General features: G+C 64.3%; 3 protein-coding genes across 4 annotated transcripts; all 3 read left to right on the top strand.

Moving 5' to 3' along the window:
• The first annotated feature begins 411 nt into the window (after positions 1–411).
• On the top strand, positions 412–5670 carry RASSF1 (Ras association domain family member 1). 2 transcript variants are annotated; one of them, XM_030458173.1, is made up of 6 exons: positions 412–662; positions 1719–1840; positions 3981–4085; positions 4166–4460; positions 4982–5097; positions 5200–5670. In XM_030458173.1, exons 1-6 carry the CDS (start codon positions 413–415, stop codon positions 5344–5346), a joined length of 1035 nt encoding a protein of 344 aa, XP_030314033.1. In that variant the 5' UTR covers position 412; the 3' UTR covers positions 5347–5670. The 2 variants fall into 2 exon arrangements, with proteins under 2 accessions (XP_030314033.1, XP_030314034.1); XM_030458174.1 differs by lacking the exons at positions 412–662; positions 1719–1840 and adding an exon at positions 2994–3015 and having other exon boundaries at positions 5200–5667.
• A 358-nt stretch (positions 5671–6028) lies between these two features.
• On the top strand, positions 6029–10500 carry TUSC2 (tumor suppressor 2, mitochondrial calcium regulator). Its single transcript, XM_030458176.1, has 3 exons — positions 6029–6291; positions 6567–6687; positions 7789–10500. Exons 1-3 carry the CDS (start codon positions 6140–6142, stop codon positions 7852–7854), a joined length of 339 nt encoding a protein of 112 aa, XP_030314036.1. The 5' UTR covers positions 6029–6139; the 3' UTR covers positions 7855–10500.
• A 2917-nt stretch (positions 10501–13417) lies between these two features.
• On the top strand, positions 13418–16505 carry HYAL2 (hyaluronidase 2). The gene is made up of 4 exons (XM_030458168.1): positions 13418–13456; positions 13911–14854; positions 15498–15587; positions 15756–16505. The coding sequence occupies exons 2-4, from the start codon at positions 13928–13930 to the stop codon at positions 16152–16154; spliced, it is 1416 nt and encodes a 471-aa protein (XP_030314028.1). The 5' UTR covers positions 13418–13456; positions 13911–13927; the 3' UTR covers positions 16155–16505.
• Positions 16506–16515: the final 10 nt, after the last annotated feature.

The raw sequence follows: 16515 nt of genomic DNA on the forward strand, positions 1-16515 counted from the left end.
TCTTTGGAGTTTACTCCTCGCCCGGGCTGCTCAGCTGGAGCTGTGTCGGTACCAAGCACGGGGGGCTTAGGCTGTTTCTCCCCCGCTGCCAGAGGTTCCCTTAGCACCTTTCCCCCCTGGGAAACTGAGGCAGGGAGCCAAGCTGGCCTCGGTGGAGAGAGCAGGGCTGCCGGAGCCGGGCCTCCCCCTTACCCAGCAGCGACTCCGGGAGCCTCATCCCCGCCTCCAGCCCAACCCCGCCGGGGTTGCCAGGACCGGGGGTGGCGGTCGGGACCCCGGGGATGCTGCGCGGCTTCCCCTCCCCGCCCCGTTCCTGCCTCAGTTTCCCCCCCTCAGTGCCCGGACGGGGCGGCCCCTCCCGGTCCCCGCCCCGGCCCCATCCCCGGTGCCGGCCCCCGGCCGCGAACGGGACATGGAGCTCATCGAACTACGGGAGCTGCAGCCGGAGCCGCGGCCGGGACGGGGCCGCCTGGAGCGAACCAACGCTTTGCGCATCAGCCCTGCCCGGCGGCACGGCCCAGGAGCGCATCCGGACCCGCGGCTGACGGCGGCACCGGGGACCGGGCACCGCTTCGAGCCGCGGCGCCGCGGGCTCCACACCTGGTGCGATCTCTGCGGGGACTTCGTCTGGGGCGGCGGCAGGAAGAGTCTCCAGTGCCGCCGTGAGTACCGCACCGTGCCCCAGGGCTCCCGCCATCCGGAACCCCCACGGGGCATCGGGCATCCCTCCGCCGGGCGTCTCCACCGGGCACCTCCACCAGGCACAGGGCACCCCGCCACCCCGCGTCCCCAGCACTGAGCATTGGGCCACTGGGCATCCCCACCGGGTACCAGGCATTCCGGTACCGGGCATCCTGCCACCAGGCACAGGGCATCCTAGTACCAGGGCACCCCCACTGGGCATCCGGACATCTGAACCCCCACCTTTGGGAAGCCCCACCAGCCACTGGGCATCCCAGTATTGGGCATCCTGCCACCGGGCACAGGCATCCCACTGCTGGGCACCAAGTGTCCTAGTGCTAGGTACCCCCATAGAGCAGCAGGCATCTTGATACCAGGCATCCCTGCCAGGGATGAGCACACACCCCAGGCACTAAGCACCCTGGTACTGGGCCCCTCTACTGGGCACACTGGGCATCCCAGTGCTGGTCACCCGCACTAGGCAGAAAACATCCCAGCACTGTGTAGAAGCCTCCTGACACTGGCCACGGGCATCCTAGCACCAGGCACCCACACCAGATGTGGAGTATCGTGGAACAGGGCATCCACACTGAGCATGGCATGGTGTACCAATTACACCATGCACTGGTACTGGGCACTTCCTTCAGACCCTGGGCATCCCCACACTGGGCAGACCCCTGGGTAGGGAGCAAAGGCACAACAGTGCTGTCCCCTGGGACACCTGCACAGTGTGGGCAGGCAGCTGGCACCACGTGCAGTGGCATCCCAGGCACTGGGTACCAGCACTGGAAGCAGTGCAGCCCGGGGTACTGGGCTCCACTACTGGCACCATGCACCAGCTCTCACCCCACTGGGCACCAATACCCTCCCTGGCATGACCAGCAACCCTAGCCTGCAGAACCAGGCTCTGGTGGTGATACCAGCCGTGGTTGATATCCAACAACACAACACAAAGCATCTTAAAATCCCACCAGGATTTGGGGTGCCATGGGATGGGTGGCCCCACTGACCCCCACCCATCCTCTCCCTGTCTCCAGACTGCAGCTTCACCTGCCACTACCGGTGCCGTGCCCTGGTGCGGCTGGACTGCAGTGGCCCCCCGGGTGCTGGTGACGAGGACGATGGCACTGAGCAAACGCTGGAGAAGGACACCAATGTGGTAGGGCTTGGCCTGTGCCTGTGGAAGGGGAAGGGGTGGCCAACCTGGGGCTGCCTGGGCTGGGGTGGCTGTGCTGTGTGAGGCCATGTCATGTCATGTGCTGTGCCACACTGTGCTATGCCATGCCATATGAGGCTGTGCCACGCTGGGCTGGGTTTCCTGTGCTGTGCCATGCCGGGCTGTGCCAAGCCGTGGCTCTGTTGAGCCATACAGAACGGAGCTGGGCTGGGCTGGGCTATGCCGGGATACACCAAGTGATGTTGGGCTCTGCTGGGCTTTGCCGTGCAGAACCATGCCGGGCTGTGCCGAGCTAAACCGATATGGTGTGGGCTGTGCCATGCCATGCCGGGCTGTGCCGCGCCGCGCCGGGCTGTGCTGTGCCACATGGGGCTGATCTGGGCTGTGCCACGACGGGCTGTGCCGTACTGTGCTGTCCGCCCTGCCCGGGTCCCCGGCGGGTCCGGGCGGGCGGGCTCGTTGGCGGTGAAATCACCGCCGGAAGCGGGGCTGAGCCGCACCGCCCCCGGCCGGGGCGGAGCCGAAAGGGGAGAGGGAACCGCGCTGAGTCGAGGCTGGGACGGAACCGCGACAGGCATCGGGCTGAGCCGAGCCGCGACTGCGACAGGGACCGGGCGGTGCTGAGCCGGGCCAAGGATCGGGAGCGGGCTGAGCCGGGCCAGGAGCGGGCGGGCTGAGCCGAGTCGGGACAGAGAGCGGGCTGAGCCGAGCCGGGACCAAGAGCGGTCCGCGCCGGGCCCCAGCCGGGCTGGCGCGGGGCCGGGTGTGCCCGTGTGCCCGCGGGGCCGCGGGTCGGCCGGGCCGGCCCGCGGCCTCCGCCGTGTCCGTGCCGGTGTCCGGGGCGGGGGGCGGCCGCGGCGCTGCCGGGGGCTGCGGGGCGGCGGCTCTGGCGCTGCGGCGGGGCGGCGCGGGGGGCACGGGGGGCAGCACGGCCAGCAGCGGCTACTGCAGCCAGGAGGACTCCGACTCCGAACCCGAGCTCTTCTACACCGCCCGCACCTCTTTCGGCCGCCGCCCTCGCCGCCGCCAGGTCGGTTCCCGGGCCGCCGGCCCTGACGTCACGGGGGGATGGGGTGACGTCAGCCGGGGGAATGCATTGGGGTGACGTCAGCGGGGGGAATGCATCTCCCCCTCCCCCCGGAGGCTGGGTGCTGGGGGTGAGTTGGGCGGGCAGGCGAGGGTGGGCTTGGTGCGGGGCCAGTTGTCGCCCAGCGAGGGGGAAAACATGGGGTGCTGGTGGTTGTGTCTTGGAGATGTGCACGGCCCTGCTGTGGAGCGAGTGTGGGCTTGCTATGGGGAAGCGTGGCTCTGTCCAGTTGGACATGGGGCTTTACTGCTTGGCATGGCTGCCCCATGCCCCCCCAGGCCTGCAGCTGCTCCCAGAGGGGGTGACGGATGGTGTCGGGGTGAGCCCCCTGGAGCAGCCTCGTAGCTGTCCCCATCCCTTGGGCACCTCATCAGGGTCCAGCAGTGCCTGCGTGCACATGGGGTGATCATCGGGGCTGGGAGCCTCAGGTGCCCCACGGCGCTATGGGGACACGCGTGGCTCTGCGCGCCGGCTCCGTGGCCCCACGTAAATACTCATTGCCGAGTGCTGGCGGCGGGGACGCCGAGCTGGGCCAGCCGGGTTCCCTCTGGCGTGGGGCCAGCGCTTTGAAGCCGGGTGCCAGTGGCACGGGCGGGCTGCACCCCCAGCCCTGCCCTCCTACCCCAAATCTCGGGGCGTCCCCGCCGGCGCCTGGCCTGCCCCGACGCCCTGGTGCCAGGCTGGCGGCTGCCGGTGCTCTGCCTCGGGGACAGCTCTCTGATCTGGGGTGTCGGGACGGGACGCCCGCAACCGGGACGTTCTCGCAGCGGATTCATATGTCCTTTCGGCACCGGGGATGGAGACAAGGGCAGGGGGGAGTGGCCGGTGGCCGTTTGTCCTCTGGGGGCCTCGGTGATCTCAGCCTCGCTTCCCCGGCGCAGCCCAGCTCAGCGCCAGCCGGGCTGATGCAACCCCGCGCAACTACCTACGCGTGTCACCGGTGTTTCGGGGCCGGCGGGGGGGCCGCGGGGCGCTGGGGTGGTCAGAGGGGCCCCCCCGGCCAGCGTGCCACTAATCCCGGCTGCTGTCCCGCAGGATGAGCCCAGCGAGTGGGAGAAGACAGAGCTGGACCAGGCGCAAGTGGAGCAGCGGATCAAGGAGTACAACAGCCAGATCAACAGCAACCTCTTCATGAGCCTGGTATGAGGCCGGCGCGGGGCTGAGGGAGGGTCGCAGGCCCTGCACTGGCCCTGCTTACCCCCTCTCCCGGTGTCTTCCAGAACAAGGACGGCTCCTACACCGGTTTCATCAAGGTGCAGCTGAAGCTGGTGCGCCCTGTCTCGGTGCCGGCCACCAAGCGGGTCCCCTCTCTGCAGGGGGGGCGGCCGGGGCCACGCGCCTCCGGGGTGAAGCGCCGCACGTCCTTCTACCTACCCAAGGGGACCGTCAAGCACCTGCACATCCTCTCACACACCCGGGCCAGCGAGGTGATCGATGCTCTCCTCCGCAAGTTCACCGTCATTGACAACCCCCGCAAGTTCGCCCTCTTCGAGAGGTCCGAGAAGGATGAGCAAGGTAGTGCCCGGGGCGACCTGTAGGAGTGGCTGTGTCCCCGTGGTCGTGTCCCCTGTGGAGGCAGTATTCCCATGGCATTGGTGTTCCTGTGGTGGTGGCTTCCTCCCTGGTAACATCATCCCTGTAGCAGCAGTGTCCCTTGTGGCAGTGGTGTCACTGTAATGGCAGCATCCTTGCTGCAGTTGTATCTTCCGTGGTGGCAGTGTCCCCAGTGGCTGTGGGACTGTCCCCCATGGTAGCAATGTCCTCCATGGGGATCTCCCCATAGTGGCAACATCTCTATAGTAGCAGTATCGCATTTTGGTGGTACTGTTCCTTGTCACCATGGGCATGTCTCCCGTGGCAGCAGTGTCCCCCATGGCAATGGTGTCCCCCATAGTGGTGATGTCCCTACAGTGGCAGCATCTTTATGGTAGCAGCATCCCTGTAGCAGCAGTGTCCCCTGTGGAAGTGATGTCACCACAGTGGCAGTGTCTCCATGGTGCTGATGTCCCTGCTGTGACACATGGCCACCATTGCAGTGTACCTGCGGAAGCTGGCGGATGAGGAGCAGCCCCTGCGGCTGCGGCTGCTGGCCGGCCCCAGCGAGAAGGTGCTGAGCTTTGTCCTGAAGGAGAACGAGACCGGGGAGGTGAACGTGAGTCCGGGGACGGGGAGGGGAGTGACACCTGCACCCCTGGGGGACGTGGTGTGTCCCCACGCCACATCCCCATAGTGACAGCAGCCCATGTGTCTGCAGTGGGACGCGTTCACGCTGCCGGAGCTGCAGAACTTCCTGCGCATCCTGCAGCGGGAGGAGGAGGAGCATGTGCGGCAGCTCCGGCACCGCTACGCCCGCTGCCGCCAGAAGATGCAGGAGGCCCTGGCCACGCGCATGCCGGGATGACCGTGACAGCCGTACCCGTGGCCAGCCAGCACGCCAGGACCCTTGCCTGCCGGCGGGGGAGGGGGCACACTGGGCCATCACGGCCCCCATGGGGCTGGCCCAGGGAGTGGGTGTCTCCTGGGAGAGTGAGTGTCTCGAGAGAGTGGGGGCCCTTGGGGGGAGAGAGTGTCCCCTAGGGGTGTGCATGTCTGTAGGGAGTGAGGGAACCCAGGGGGAGGAAATGTCCTCTGGGGGAGAAGGTGTTCTCCAGGGATGGGGGTGCCCTAGGGAGCAAGTGTTTGCAGGGGAGCGAGCGTCCTCAGGGGGTGTTGGGTATCCCCAGGGGGTGTTCATGTTCTCAGGGGAGTGGGTGTCCCCGGGGGAATGGCTGTCCCTTGTGGGGGAAGCAGGGCATTGAACACCAATAAAGACATCTGGGTGACGAGGCCTGGCCTACGGCATGTCCTTGGGCGGGGAGGGCTGGGTATGGGGCGGGAGGGGACAAGATGACCCCTCCGGTGCCATTGAGGTGGGTGTGGCGGTCGCTGCGGGATTCGAACCCGTGGTCCCGGGGTTCCCGCGGGGCGGGGCGGGGAGGCGGGCGCGTCCCGCGCCGCTCTCACGTGATGCAGGAGCCTCCGCCTCCTCCCGGGGTCACGTGCGGGGGCCCGGCGGGCGCCGGAAGTGCCGCAGCGCGGCGGCGCAGGGAGGGGCTCGGTCGGCGTCGCCGGCGGCTCCGGGCCGCTCTCCCCCGCCCCCCTCCCCCCCCTTCCCCTCTCCCCCTTCCTCTGTCCCGCTCCCGCCGCCCCCCGCCATGGGCACCACCGGCTCCAAGTCGAGGGGGCTGTGGCCTTTCGCCTCCCCAGCGGCGGGTGGCGGCGGCGCTGACGGTCCCGGCGGGCAGCAGGCCCTGGCCCGGGCGCGGGCCGCGCGGGCCGCTACGCCCTTCGTCTTCACACGGCGAGGGTGAGAGGCGGGGAGCGCCGTTGCCATGGCAGCGGGGTTGGAGGTGGGTGGGTGGGGGTTCTGCGCCGCTGGGTCAGTGCAGGCCTTGCCCGAGGACGGGCCCCGGCATGGTGGGGGGGGGGGGGACAGGCCTGGCGTGGGGCAGGGGAGCAGCCCCTCACGGGACTGGCGGTGCCGGCTCGGCTCGGCCTGGTCCGGTCCCGGGGGCTGACAGCTGTCGCCATGCTCTCACCTCATCCCACTTCACCTTCTCACCTCTTCTCCTCTCTCGGCAGCTCCATGTACTACGATGAGGATGGGGATCTCGCACACGAGTTCTACGAGGAGACAATCGTTACCAAGAACGGGAGGAAGCGTGCGAAGCTGAAGAGGATCCACAAGAACCTGATACCTCAGGTAGCTTGTGAAGGGTGGGGGAGAGCGACTGCCAGAGTTCCATGGTGACAGCTGAAGTCTCAGCTGTGCATGGGCCTTCTGCCTCTGGGCAACTTCTGGCCAAGAAGGATGTGTGCATGACAGTGGTGTTGGCAGTGATGTGTTTTGTACCTCAGTGGTGCTCAGGATTTAGTCTCATCTTAAAATAAGAAGTTGGCGTAGAGCTAGACCAGGGATAGGGTCACCAACTGAGGGACTCGGAGCGGGAGGAGGATAGCCTGCTTGTAGGGAAGCTTCTGGGGGCATAAAAGGAGAAAAGGGAGGATGAAAAGGAGAAGCCCTGCAGGAGTCTTTTCTAAGTACCCAGAAAGGCAAGCACCTGAGATAAGCCTCTGGTGTGCTCCAAGGGGTGAGCCTCCCACCAGTGGGATGGGACCCTTCTGTGGGCTGAGCAGGCAGTTGTGGGAGGGTGAGGATTCAGTGCTGCTCCCCAGGCAGGCCTGGCCTGTGGGACTAACTCCTCATTGATGTGGGTTGAAACTCACCCGATTGCAAAGCTGGGTTGAGCTGGAGACAGCAGGCCCTGATCCCTGCCCCTCCTCCCCCCCCTCCATCCCAGCCCCCACCTGCCAGCGGATCTTCCTGGTGTCGTAACAGGAGAAGGCTTGGACGGAGCATGGGAACGGTGCCTGTAGCTGGCATGCGGGGAGCGTGCATTCAGCAGCCTCCCCTCTGGAGAGAAAGCTGCTTTTCTTGTGCGCCAGCTGCCCTGGCTGCTTTCTCTCAGAGAGCTCTTTTCATTCTTTTAAATCCCGTGAATGAAAGGTGCCGGATGAAAAGCGCAGGCAGCCAATATCTGCCAGTCACACACCAGCTGCTGCACGGGCAGTGCCTGGCAGAGCAGCTCCCTCCTTCCTCGCCCCGCTGAGCTCTGCGCCCGCCGTGTGTGGCAGCCAACCCTCGCTCTCCAGGGACGAGTTCGAAGGGCAAAGTGCTTTTATGGCTTCGTGTTCCCCGAGGGCAGCGTGTCCTCTGTCTGTATAGGGCGACCCACGAGGCTCAGGGCTGCTGTTTGGTGGCTCTTGGGTGGTCTCCTCTGCTCACCACTGGCTCTTCTTTCAGGGCATAGTCAAACTAGAGCACCCTCGCATTCACGTGGATTTCCCAGTGATCATCTGCGAGGTGTGAGTCGACGGAGGTTGCTGCCCCTGGCTGGGAGGCCCTGCCTGCCCCGCTGCCCCCAGCCTCACCAGGCCAGGCTGCCTTGTGTTCCCACCCCAGGAGGACTCTGGGTGCGTGGCAGGGACAGTGGCTTTCCCCTCACCCAGAGGTGAGGTGGGACGGAACCGGCCGGGCTGGGCTTGGCTTAACACTCCTCGCAGGAGATGGGTGACCTTGTGCAGCGACTGCTTGAAAAACACCTTTGCTTGAGTCAGAAGACTTAAAATACCTTTTGTAGCCTCTAGCCGACATTTTGATGGGTAACTGGAACTGCAGACGAGCTGCTTTGTGGGAACTGGTAAAGGGAGAGCGAGCCTGCACTTCTCACCAGAGGATATCCCCTGCTTCTCAGGTACGCGGCCCAGGGTGAGCCAGGGTAAGGTGATGTGCTGCCTGGAGTCCCTCGGGCCCAGTGGAGAGATGGCCAGTGTTGCAGCCTGGCACTTGACATGGGGGTTTTGTGCTGCTGCCCTGGGCAGGTCTGTTGATGGAGGATGAAGGCTGAGGGGGTTCCATCTCAAAGCACACTTGGCTGCTGCTGCGCTTCTCTCAGGACGGGGACAGAGATCAGATGCCACTCTCATGGACCTCAGTCTCTCCCTTCCGTGTGTTTCCCACTCATCCCAGCACTGGGGACTTTGGCTTTGCTGCTGCCCACAGTCCCTCAGCATGCAGATCTCTGCAGCCCGTGGCTGCTGCTGGTGGCAGTAAGGTCCCCAGCTCTGCAGCAGACTTGCTCCTACCAAGCGCTGTCCCTTACCTGCTGCAGGGCCGAGCTGCAGGGCATGGTGTCTCCTCATAATGTCCTTGTCCCCCAGTGCCACCTTGGATGTACCTGCTGGCGGGGTGAACCTTGACAGCACTGACCAGGAAGGAAATCATCACTTCCCTCACTGTCCCCTGAATCAATTGGTGTGCCCGGCTTGGAAATCTCCCTGGCGATGTGATCTATGGTTCCTCCCGCATCCCAGCTGGTGGCAGGAGGAGAAACACGATGCACTTTAAAGGAAGGCTCTCTGTTCTGTCTGGGAAGGTTCTGCTCTTTTCTCCTCTTTCCGCCTGCTTGAGAAGGTCAGGCTTGCCTTGCAGAAACCTGAAACCTCTCTCCTCTGTGTTTGAGCCCCAGGACACCGAGCCAGTTGCCCCAGGGCCCGGAAAGGGCCTAACCTGCTCCACCCTTGCCAGTGCTGGGAGCCATGGCCTCCCTGCTCGGCTGTCCAGGAGCAGGCAGGTGGAGGTGGTCTGGCCATGGGGCACGGGCACAGCTTTAAACTGGGTCAGAGCCTGCTCCCCATGGCAGCCACCTTGGCTTTCCTCCTCTTTCGTTCCAGAACTTATTTACTTTCAAAGCACTTCAGATGTTTGCTACCTCGATTTTTAATTTAAGCCACTGGCACTTGGCCGCCAGCCCTGTCGGTGTCTACGTTGGATGTATCCATCCCCACGCCCACCCAGAGCCGCCTGGGCGCGGGGCCACATTCCCGGCTTCGGGGAGATACGGGCGGCGTGGCTGTTGCCGTCTTCCTGTCACCACCTCTTCCCTCCGTGTCCCCTCACCCGCTGTTCCCATCGGCAGGCGCGAGCAGGGAGGGTGAAGTGGACGTGCTGGCAGGGAAGCCGGCAGGGCCGGGCAGGGCTGAGCTCGCCTACACTGTGATGCTGGGCGCTCCTTTCCACGTCTTTTGTTCTGCTTGCTTGAAAAGAGTCTTGTCTTGAAACAATCCCCCACTGAAGTGTTTCTTACTTGCACCACCGGCTCTCAAATTCCTCCTGGGCTGGATCTCCCTGGGAAGGGGTCCCCACAGGAGAGCAGGAGCTGCTGTCCCCCAGGAAGAGGAGAGGAGAGAAAGCCGTGGCTGGGCTGCCTGGCCCTGCTGCTGTCCAAGGGCTCAGGAGGCTGCACTGAGCCCACCTCGGGTACCAGAGAAGGCAGAGAAGGAGCAGAGAGGAGGTGGGTGCTGTTTGCCTGCCCTGACTGGGAGCCCCTTGCCTGGCTGCTGGCCAGAAATCTGCTGACAAGGCACAGCCTGAACCCCGGGGGGACAGAGACGGGAACCAGCTTAGTGAGGATGCTTTTGTCCTCCCTGACAAGCTGCCTGCCCTTCCCCCAGCGTGTCAAACATGCTTCCCCCAAAAAAAAGACTTCTCCCACCCTGCCGTGTCACCAGAGCAGCAGGGAACCTCTGCAGACTGCCAACAAGTTGTGTCCTGTCCCTCTGCTTCCCAGGCTGGTCCCCGAGCAGCCAGACTCCCAGACCCCTCCCTTACACTGCAGCAGCAGGGCCTTAGGAGGGCCCAGAGGGATCTTAAAATGTGAAGGTCACTGTAAATAGTATCTATGTCCACTGTGGTGTTGGAGCAAGCGAAAAAACAAAAAGGAAAGTTTTTTCCTTTTGATTTTGTGTTGGGATTTTTTGTATGATTTCTGTGCGACATTGTGCTTTCTTGTGTGGATGTGTAGCTGAACCATACTCACCAACACTAGGCTCCTTGCTCCTCTAGAGTACGGGTAGGACCCGTGGGGTTGGGAAACGTACACTATTTATGGTCCTTCTCCCAGTGCATCTGTCCACTTTTGTTAAACTTCAATAAAATTATTTGTAGAGCCCACAAGTCCAGGAGCTGTTTGACTGGGGAGGGCGGGTGGCCGTGCCTGTGGGATGGGGAGCTGAGAGGAGGGGGGCTTTGCCGTGCTGGGCTGCTTGCTGCTGATCTCTGTTTTTTTCTGGAGGGAGGTGTTAGGAGATGCCGGGCTGAGCTGGTGGTGGAGGAGTTGGGAGTCATGGCCGTGTCCAGGTACTTGGATTAGGCACGGCTGGAGCCGATGGCTTTGTCAGACCGAGACTCCACTTGTAGCTGCTGTGACAGCCTTTAAATATATAAACGAAATGTATTTATGTAAATACAAGTCTCTTGTTCAGCGTGGTAGGGTTGGAACCCAGGCCCCCTCGCATGGAGAAGGAGGTCTGGGTTGGAGGCAGGGGGTCTGATCCCAGGAGGATCTGTCTGTCTGCTCCTTCACTGCCTGCCCTGCCAAATCAGTGCCTTGTTAACCACCAGGGCTGACGACATTCTCGAACCCGGCGTGACCCGGTGCCGGGATGCTGCCTGTCCCGGAGTGGTGCTGGCTCCCCCGTGGGACCGGCGTGATCCCACTTTTTTCCCTGTGTCCTGCCCCCGGCTGCCCTGTGAATGTTTTCGTGTAGCCACCGCCACCTCTCATCATTTCCTCCGCGCAAGGCAGCTCGGAAATGAGCCGCTGACGAGAGCTGTAATGAGTGAGTGGTGCGGGGTGTCCTGCCAGCGCTTCGCCTTGTGCGGGGTGAGGCACTGGGATTTTTGCCCAGTGATCTGTAGAGGCAGCAGCCCCAGGAGGGAACGGATTGTGGTGCCCTCCAGGGTGACCGGGTGGCTGCACCGGGCATTACAGCTCAGCGGGGTTAAGCCAGGCAGTGGTCACCTCTCTGTCCCCAGCTCAGCTCCTCTCGCACCTTGGCCGGACCCTTCCGGCACCGGCGGATGTGACTAACGCCCCGTTATCCGGTGTCACGGAGGGATTTACAGCTGCAGGTCGCTTGCTGGGCTCACCCCAACCCCTGCTCACCTCCACCTCTCTTCTCTCCTGCCTGCTGGGAACCGCTGCCCCCTCCCAAAATCCAGGGTTTTCCCTGTGGGTAGACAGGCGGGAAACGGGGGCCGGCAATGCCAAACCGTGCCGGGGGGTGAGAAGCTGCCTTGTGTTGAGGACATCAGCCCTCCCAGCAGCAGAGCCGTGTCCCCCTCAGCCACCCCGCTGCTGGGGGGCCCGTTACCTACCACGCACGAGGCCGTGGAGGGTGGAAAATTTTAGGCATTCTTGGTGCCGGATCAGGGAGCTGTTTACTGCCCGGAGGAGAGGGCAGCACCCGCTGGAGCTGGGATTTCTTGGCTCCCAGCAATCTCCCCCGAGGGTTTCTGCAGCCAACGCCTGGCCACTGGCCGACCTTCCCTGCCTCATTCCCGACCAGTGCCCGGCCCTGCCCACGGGCCGGGATGAGCTGTGAGGCACAGCCTAGCTTTGGAGCAGCCGGCTGGGACATCATGCCTGTTCATGGTGACCCTCCTGTGGGATCTTGGCCATCAAAGCTGGCACTGGAGTGGGTCCCGCTAACTGGAGCCATCTGTGGGTGCTGGTGGCCCTGGGCTCAGCACCGGGGACTGGCACTGAACAATGCCAGCCTGGCACTCCCACCCCATCCCGGGGGAGCACGGGCGGCTGGGGAGCGCTTCCGCAGATTGAGCCCCGCTTCCTTCCCTGCCGGCCGGCACACCCTCGCACTCCGGCCCCACGCTTCCTCCGCGGGGACACCCCGCTGGCCCCTGGGGCCAGCCCTAGCAGGGACAGGCAGGACACAGGGCGGCCACATGGCTGGTCCCTATGTCCTGCCTGTCCAGCTGCCCACCGGGGGACCGTCCAGAGCCTCAGCAGCACCCCGGGAAGGAAGCCCCCCCAGCCCGGCTGCTCCTGCAGCCCCCTTTGTCCCCCATGTCAGGAAACCCGTGGGGCCATGGCTGAGTCAGCAGCACTGGCTGTCCGGCCCCACACAGGACGTCCTGTCCTGCACAGCACTGCCCTGGGGACACCACCATCCTGTGGACACCACCATACCAGAATTTCACTGTCCTGGGGACCACTGTTCTAGGGACACCACCATACCAGGGGCATCACTGTTCTGGAGATACCATTGTCCTGGGGACACCTCTGTACTAGGGACACCACTGTCCTGGCCATACCTCCACCCTGGGGATGCCACCACCCTTAGGACACCACTGTTCCAGGCACACCACTGTTCTGGGGACACCACCATGCTGGGACCACTACGGTTCTAGGGATACCAACAAACCGGGGGACATCACCATGCTGGGGCGACACCAGTCTGGGGACACCACCGCCTTGAGGACATTGTCACTCTAGGGACACCACCATTCTGGGGTCACTACTATCTTGGGGTCTACAACATTCTGGGACCACCGCTCTTCTAGGGATGTCACTATCATAGGGGACATGACTATTTTGGGGTCACCATTGGTCACTGCTGCCCTGAGGACATCACCCCCCCGAGGTCCCCACCACTCTGGGGACACTCTCATCACGAAGTCATCACCACTACTCCAGCGTCACCCCCATTTTGGGGTCCCCGCTGTCACCACCGCCTTGGGCCCCCCCCGCGCCCCGCAGCGCCCCCTACCGGTGCCCCCCGTCGCCCCGGCCCGCCCCCTTCCTCCGCGCGGTGGGGGCGGAGCCTCCCGGGCCGTACCAAGCGCAGCGCGACGGGGGGCACCAAGCCCTACCCGGTACCACGGCCCCACGGCGGGAGGTGTTGGAAGGGGGACCAGGGGGGCCTGCCGCCGCTCTGCCCCTCCCCAGGCTCCACGGTGGTTGGTTCTGCCCCCCCGGCACGCGGCGCGTGGGGCAGGACGGGGGGGGGGGGCGGTGCCCCCGCGGGTGGTGCGGGCCGGGGAGGTTTAAAGCGGGCGGCGGTGGGAGGAGGCGCCGGTGGGAGCCCGCGGCGGGGAATGGCGTGAGGCGGTGAGAAGAGAGCGGAGCCGAGCGGTGGGGAGTGGGGCCGGGGGGCCGCGCCCCGGGGCTTTGTGTGCCGGCGTCGGACAAAGGCGGCGCCGCGCCGGCACCCGCGGGAGCGGCGGGGAGAGGGAGCGGGGGCGTCCGGGAGTGGGGAGGACCGGGAGCAGCGGAGATCCGGAGCGAGGGGGTGTTCTGGAGGGACCGGGACCGACCAGGAGACAAGGGATATTGAGGAGGGATCGAGACCGACCAGGAGTGAGGGGCTACTCGTGAGGGACCGGGACCGACCGCAGCCGCTTAGGACAGGGATTCCCGGGCGTCAGTCCCCGGGGCACGGGCAGAGCCGCCTCGGGCCGGGTTGTGGGGAGGGGGCTTAGGGCAGGGTCTGCCTTGGGGGGTGCGGACGGAGCCACCCCCTGCCCTCACGCCTCTCCTGACGCCCCTCTCCCACTGCCCACAGGCCCCGCCTTGGGCAGGATGCGCGGGGGCTGCGCGCTGGCCGTGGCCCTTCCCTGGCTGGCCCTGCTGGCCCTGGCCTGGCAGCCCCCCGAGAAGCCAGCGGCCACCCCACTGTTCACCCGCCGGCCCTTCTTGGTGGCCTGGAATGTGCCCACCCAGGACTGCAAGCCCCGCTTCCAGGTGCCCCTCGACTTCAGTGTCTTTGACCTGCAAGCCTCCCCCAACGAGGGCTTCGTGGGGCAGAACCTCACCATCTTCTACAAGGAGCGCCTGGGGCTCTACCCCTACTACAACGAGCAGCGTGTGGCCATCAACGGTGGCATCCCCCAAAACAGCAGCCTGTCCAAGCACCTCGCCAACCTTCATGAGGGCATCAACAAGTACATCCGCTCACCTGCCAAGGAAGGACTGGCTGTTATCGACTGGGAGGAGTGGCGGCCAATCTGGGCACGCAACTGGAAGCCCAAGGACATCTACCGGGAGGTGTCTCAGCATCTGGTGCACCAGCGGCAGCTCAACTGGTCCCGTGAGGAGGTGAACAAGCAGGCAGTGTTTGAGTTTGAGTTGGCCGCCCGGCAGTTCATGGTGAGCACCCTGCGTGTGGCCAAGAGCTTCCGCCCCAAGCAGCTCTGGGGGTTCTACCTCTTCCCCGACTGCTACAACCATGACTACAGCAAGAACAAGGAGAGCTACACTGGGCAGTGCCCGGATGTGGAGAAAACACGCAATGACCAGCTGTCCTGGCTCTGGAAGGAGAGCATGGCCCTCTACCCCTCCATCTACCTCGAAGCTCTCCTGGCGTCCACCCCTAACAGCCGCAAGTTTGTGCGGGCACGGGTGATGGAGGCCATGCGCATCTCACAGCAACACCATGATGGTTACTCCCTGCCTGTCTTTGTCTACACCCGGCCCACCTACATCCGCAAGCTGGACGTGCTCAGCCAGGTAGGGCTGTGCCACCGGGATGTCCTCATCCCTAGCCCCACACGCCTGACTTCTGGGGTCAGCCAAATTGGTCCTGTGACTCATCCCCATCCACAGAGTGGGACGGCTCTTGAAGCTGATGGCCACGCTTATGGTGTCACCAGCACCTTGTGGTTTGGCTGTCCCCTCGCAGGGTGGTGAGCAGCACTCTTTGGCATAGGGCTGGCCTGGGAGCCAGGAGGAGTGCATGTCTCTGTCTGTCTCCCTCCCAAGGGGGTTATGGGCACCCAGTTCAACTCTTCCATGGGTAAATGCTGAGGGCCCACAAACTGCCCCTGCTCTCCCCTTCCACTTATGGGCAAAAAATATCTAGCAGGGCTGGCACCAGTGGTCACCATCATCAGGTGACCACAAGACTCCTGGGTCCTGGCAGCCAAGACCCTGAGGGATGCGAGTCCACAGCCCCTGTACTGTGCTGGCTTAGCCCTTGAGGAGGTGTGGTGGAGTTGGGAAGCCTGGCCCCCATGGAGCTGGGACAGTCCCCTCTCCTTGTGGCCTGGAGCAGGGATGAGTTTTGCTTCTCTGACTCCACAGTGGGCTCTTTGAGGCACACTGTGCTGGGGGAATGGGGTCTTTGGGCACTAACTGGACTCTATCCCTGCAGCTGGACCTGATCTCCACCATTGGAGAGAGCGCAGCGCTGGGTGCAGCTGGGGCCATCTTCTGGGGTGATGCAGACTACACTAAAAACCGGGTAAGTGTGGGGTCAGTGTGCCCTTGGGGACATAGGTGATGACTAGGAGGGGTTACCTGCTCCTAGAGAAGAGGACCAGTGGCTCATTGCTGGGATGCCTTTGACATATGGAGTGCTTTTTCTCTCTGGGCCACCCCAACACACACCTGATGCTCCCCTTTCCCCCAGGACTCGTGCCAGATCATCAAGAACTACCTGGAGGGGGACCTGGGCCGCTACATTGTGAACGTCACAACAGCAGCACAGCTCTGCAGCACAACGCTGTGCCAGGGCCGGGGCCGCTGCCTGCGCCAGGACAGCACCGCCGACGTCTTCCTCCACCTCAACTCCACCAGCTTCCAGCTGCGGCGCCGGGAAGGGGACAACTCCCAAGGCCCCCTCTACTGGCCCGAGGGCCATCTGTCCCCTGCTGACACCCTCTTCCTACGGACCCACTTCCACTGCCACTGCTACCAGGGCTGGCAGGGTAGCAGCTGCCAGGTGCCCGCCAGCCCCCGCAGTCATGCCCCAGCCCTCCTGGCACCGCTGGGGCTTGGGGTGCTGTTGGTGCTTGCCAGCTGGTGCTGATCCCCCCCCTGGACTGAGCTGGCACCCCTTTTTTGTGGCGGTGGAGGGGACCTATTTAAGATTCCCCCACTCTGCCAGTGTGGCAGCTTGTTATGGGGGTGCTGCCCCTCTCCGAGTGGGAGGGGTGTGTGTTGTTGCCCCCCCTCTGCCCTTCCTGCTGTAACGCGGGTGCCCCTCATGGGGATGGAGGGCAGGGTTGGGGGGCGGCCTCTCCTGTTGTAAGGAGAGGACGGGAGCGGGGGGGACTAAGGAGGGCATGGGGGCAGGGAGCGGGTGCTGCGTGGTGCTGAGCCCCTGTGCGCTGCCCCACACTGAAGTGCTTTACCTCGAATAAATCTGGGCGGAGTGTCAGTGGGCTGTG

Source organism: Calypte anna, chromosome 12, assembly GCF_003957555.1.
Source record: "Calypte anna isolate BGI_N300 chromosome 12, bCalAnn1_v1.p, whole genome shotgun sequence".
Classification (NCBI taxonomy): Eukaryota; Metazoa; Chordata; class Aves; order Apodiformes; family Trochilidae; genus Calypte; species Calypte anna.

Bases quoted from the DNA above. Each gene is read 5' to 3' on its own strand.
- RASSF1 (XM_030458173.1), top strand. From the start codon at position 413: ATGGAGCTCATCGAACTACGGGAGCTGCAGCCGGAGCCGCGGCCGGGA. The intron at 663-1,718 runs GTGAGTACCGCA...CCCTGTCTCCAG, and splicing joins GAAGAGTCTCCAGTGCCGCC to ACTGCAGCTTCACCTGCCAC. The intron at 4,461-4,981 runs GTAGTGCCCGGG...CCACCATTGCAG, and splicing joins GTCCGAGAAGGATGAGCAAG to TGTACCTGCGGAAGCTGGCG.
- HYAL2 (XM_030458168.1), top strand. From the start codon at position 13,928: ATGCGCGGGGGCTGCGCGCTGGCCGTGGCCCTTCCCTGGCTGGCCCTG. The intron at 14,855-15,497 runs GTAGGGCTGTGC...CTATCCCTGCAG, and splicing joins AGCTGGACGTGCTCAGCCAG to CTGGACCTGATCTCCACCAT. The intron at 15,588-15,755 runs GTAAGTGTGGGG...CCTTTCCCCCAG, and splicing joins CAGACTACACTAAAAACCGG to GACTCGTGCCAGATCATCAA.
- TUSC2 (XM_030458176.1), top strand. From the start codon at position 6,140: ATGGGCACCACCGGCTCCAAGTCGAGGGGGCTGTGGCCTTTCGCCTCC. The intron at 6,292-6,566 runs GTGAGAGGCGGG...CTCTCTCGGCAG, and splicing joins TTCGTCTTCACACGGCGAGG to CTCCATGTACTACGATGAGG. The intron at 6,688-7,788 runs GTAGCTTGTGAA...CTCTTCTTTCAG, and splicing joins ACAAGAACCTGATACCTCAG to GGCATAGTCAAACTAGAGCA.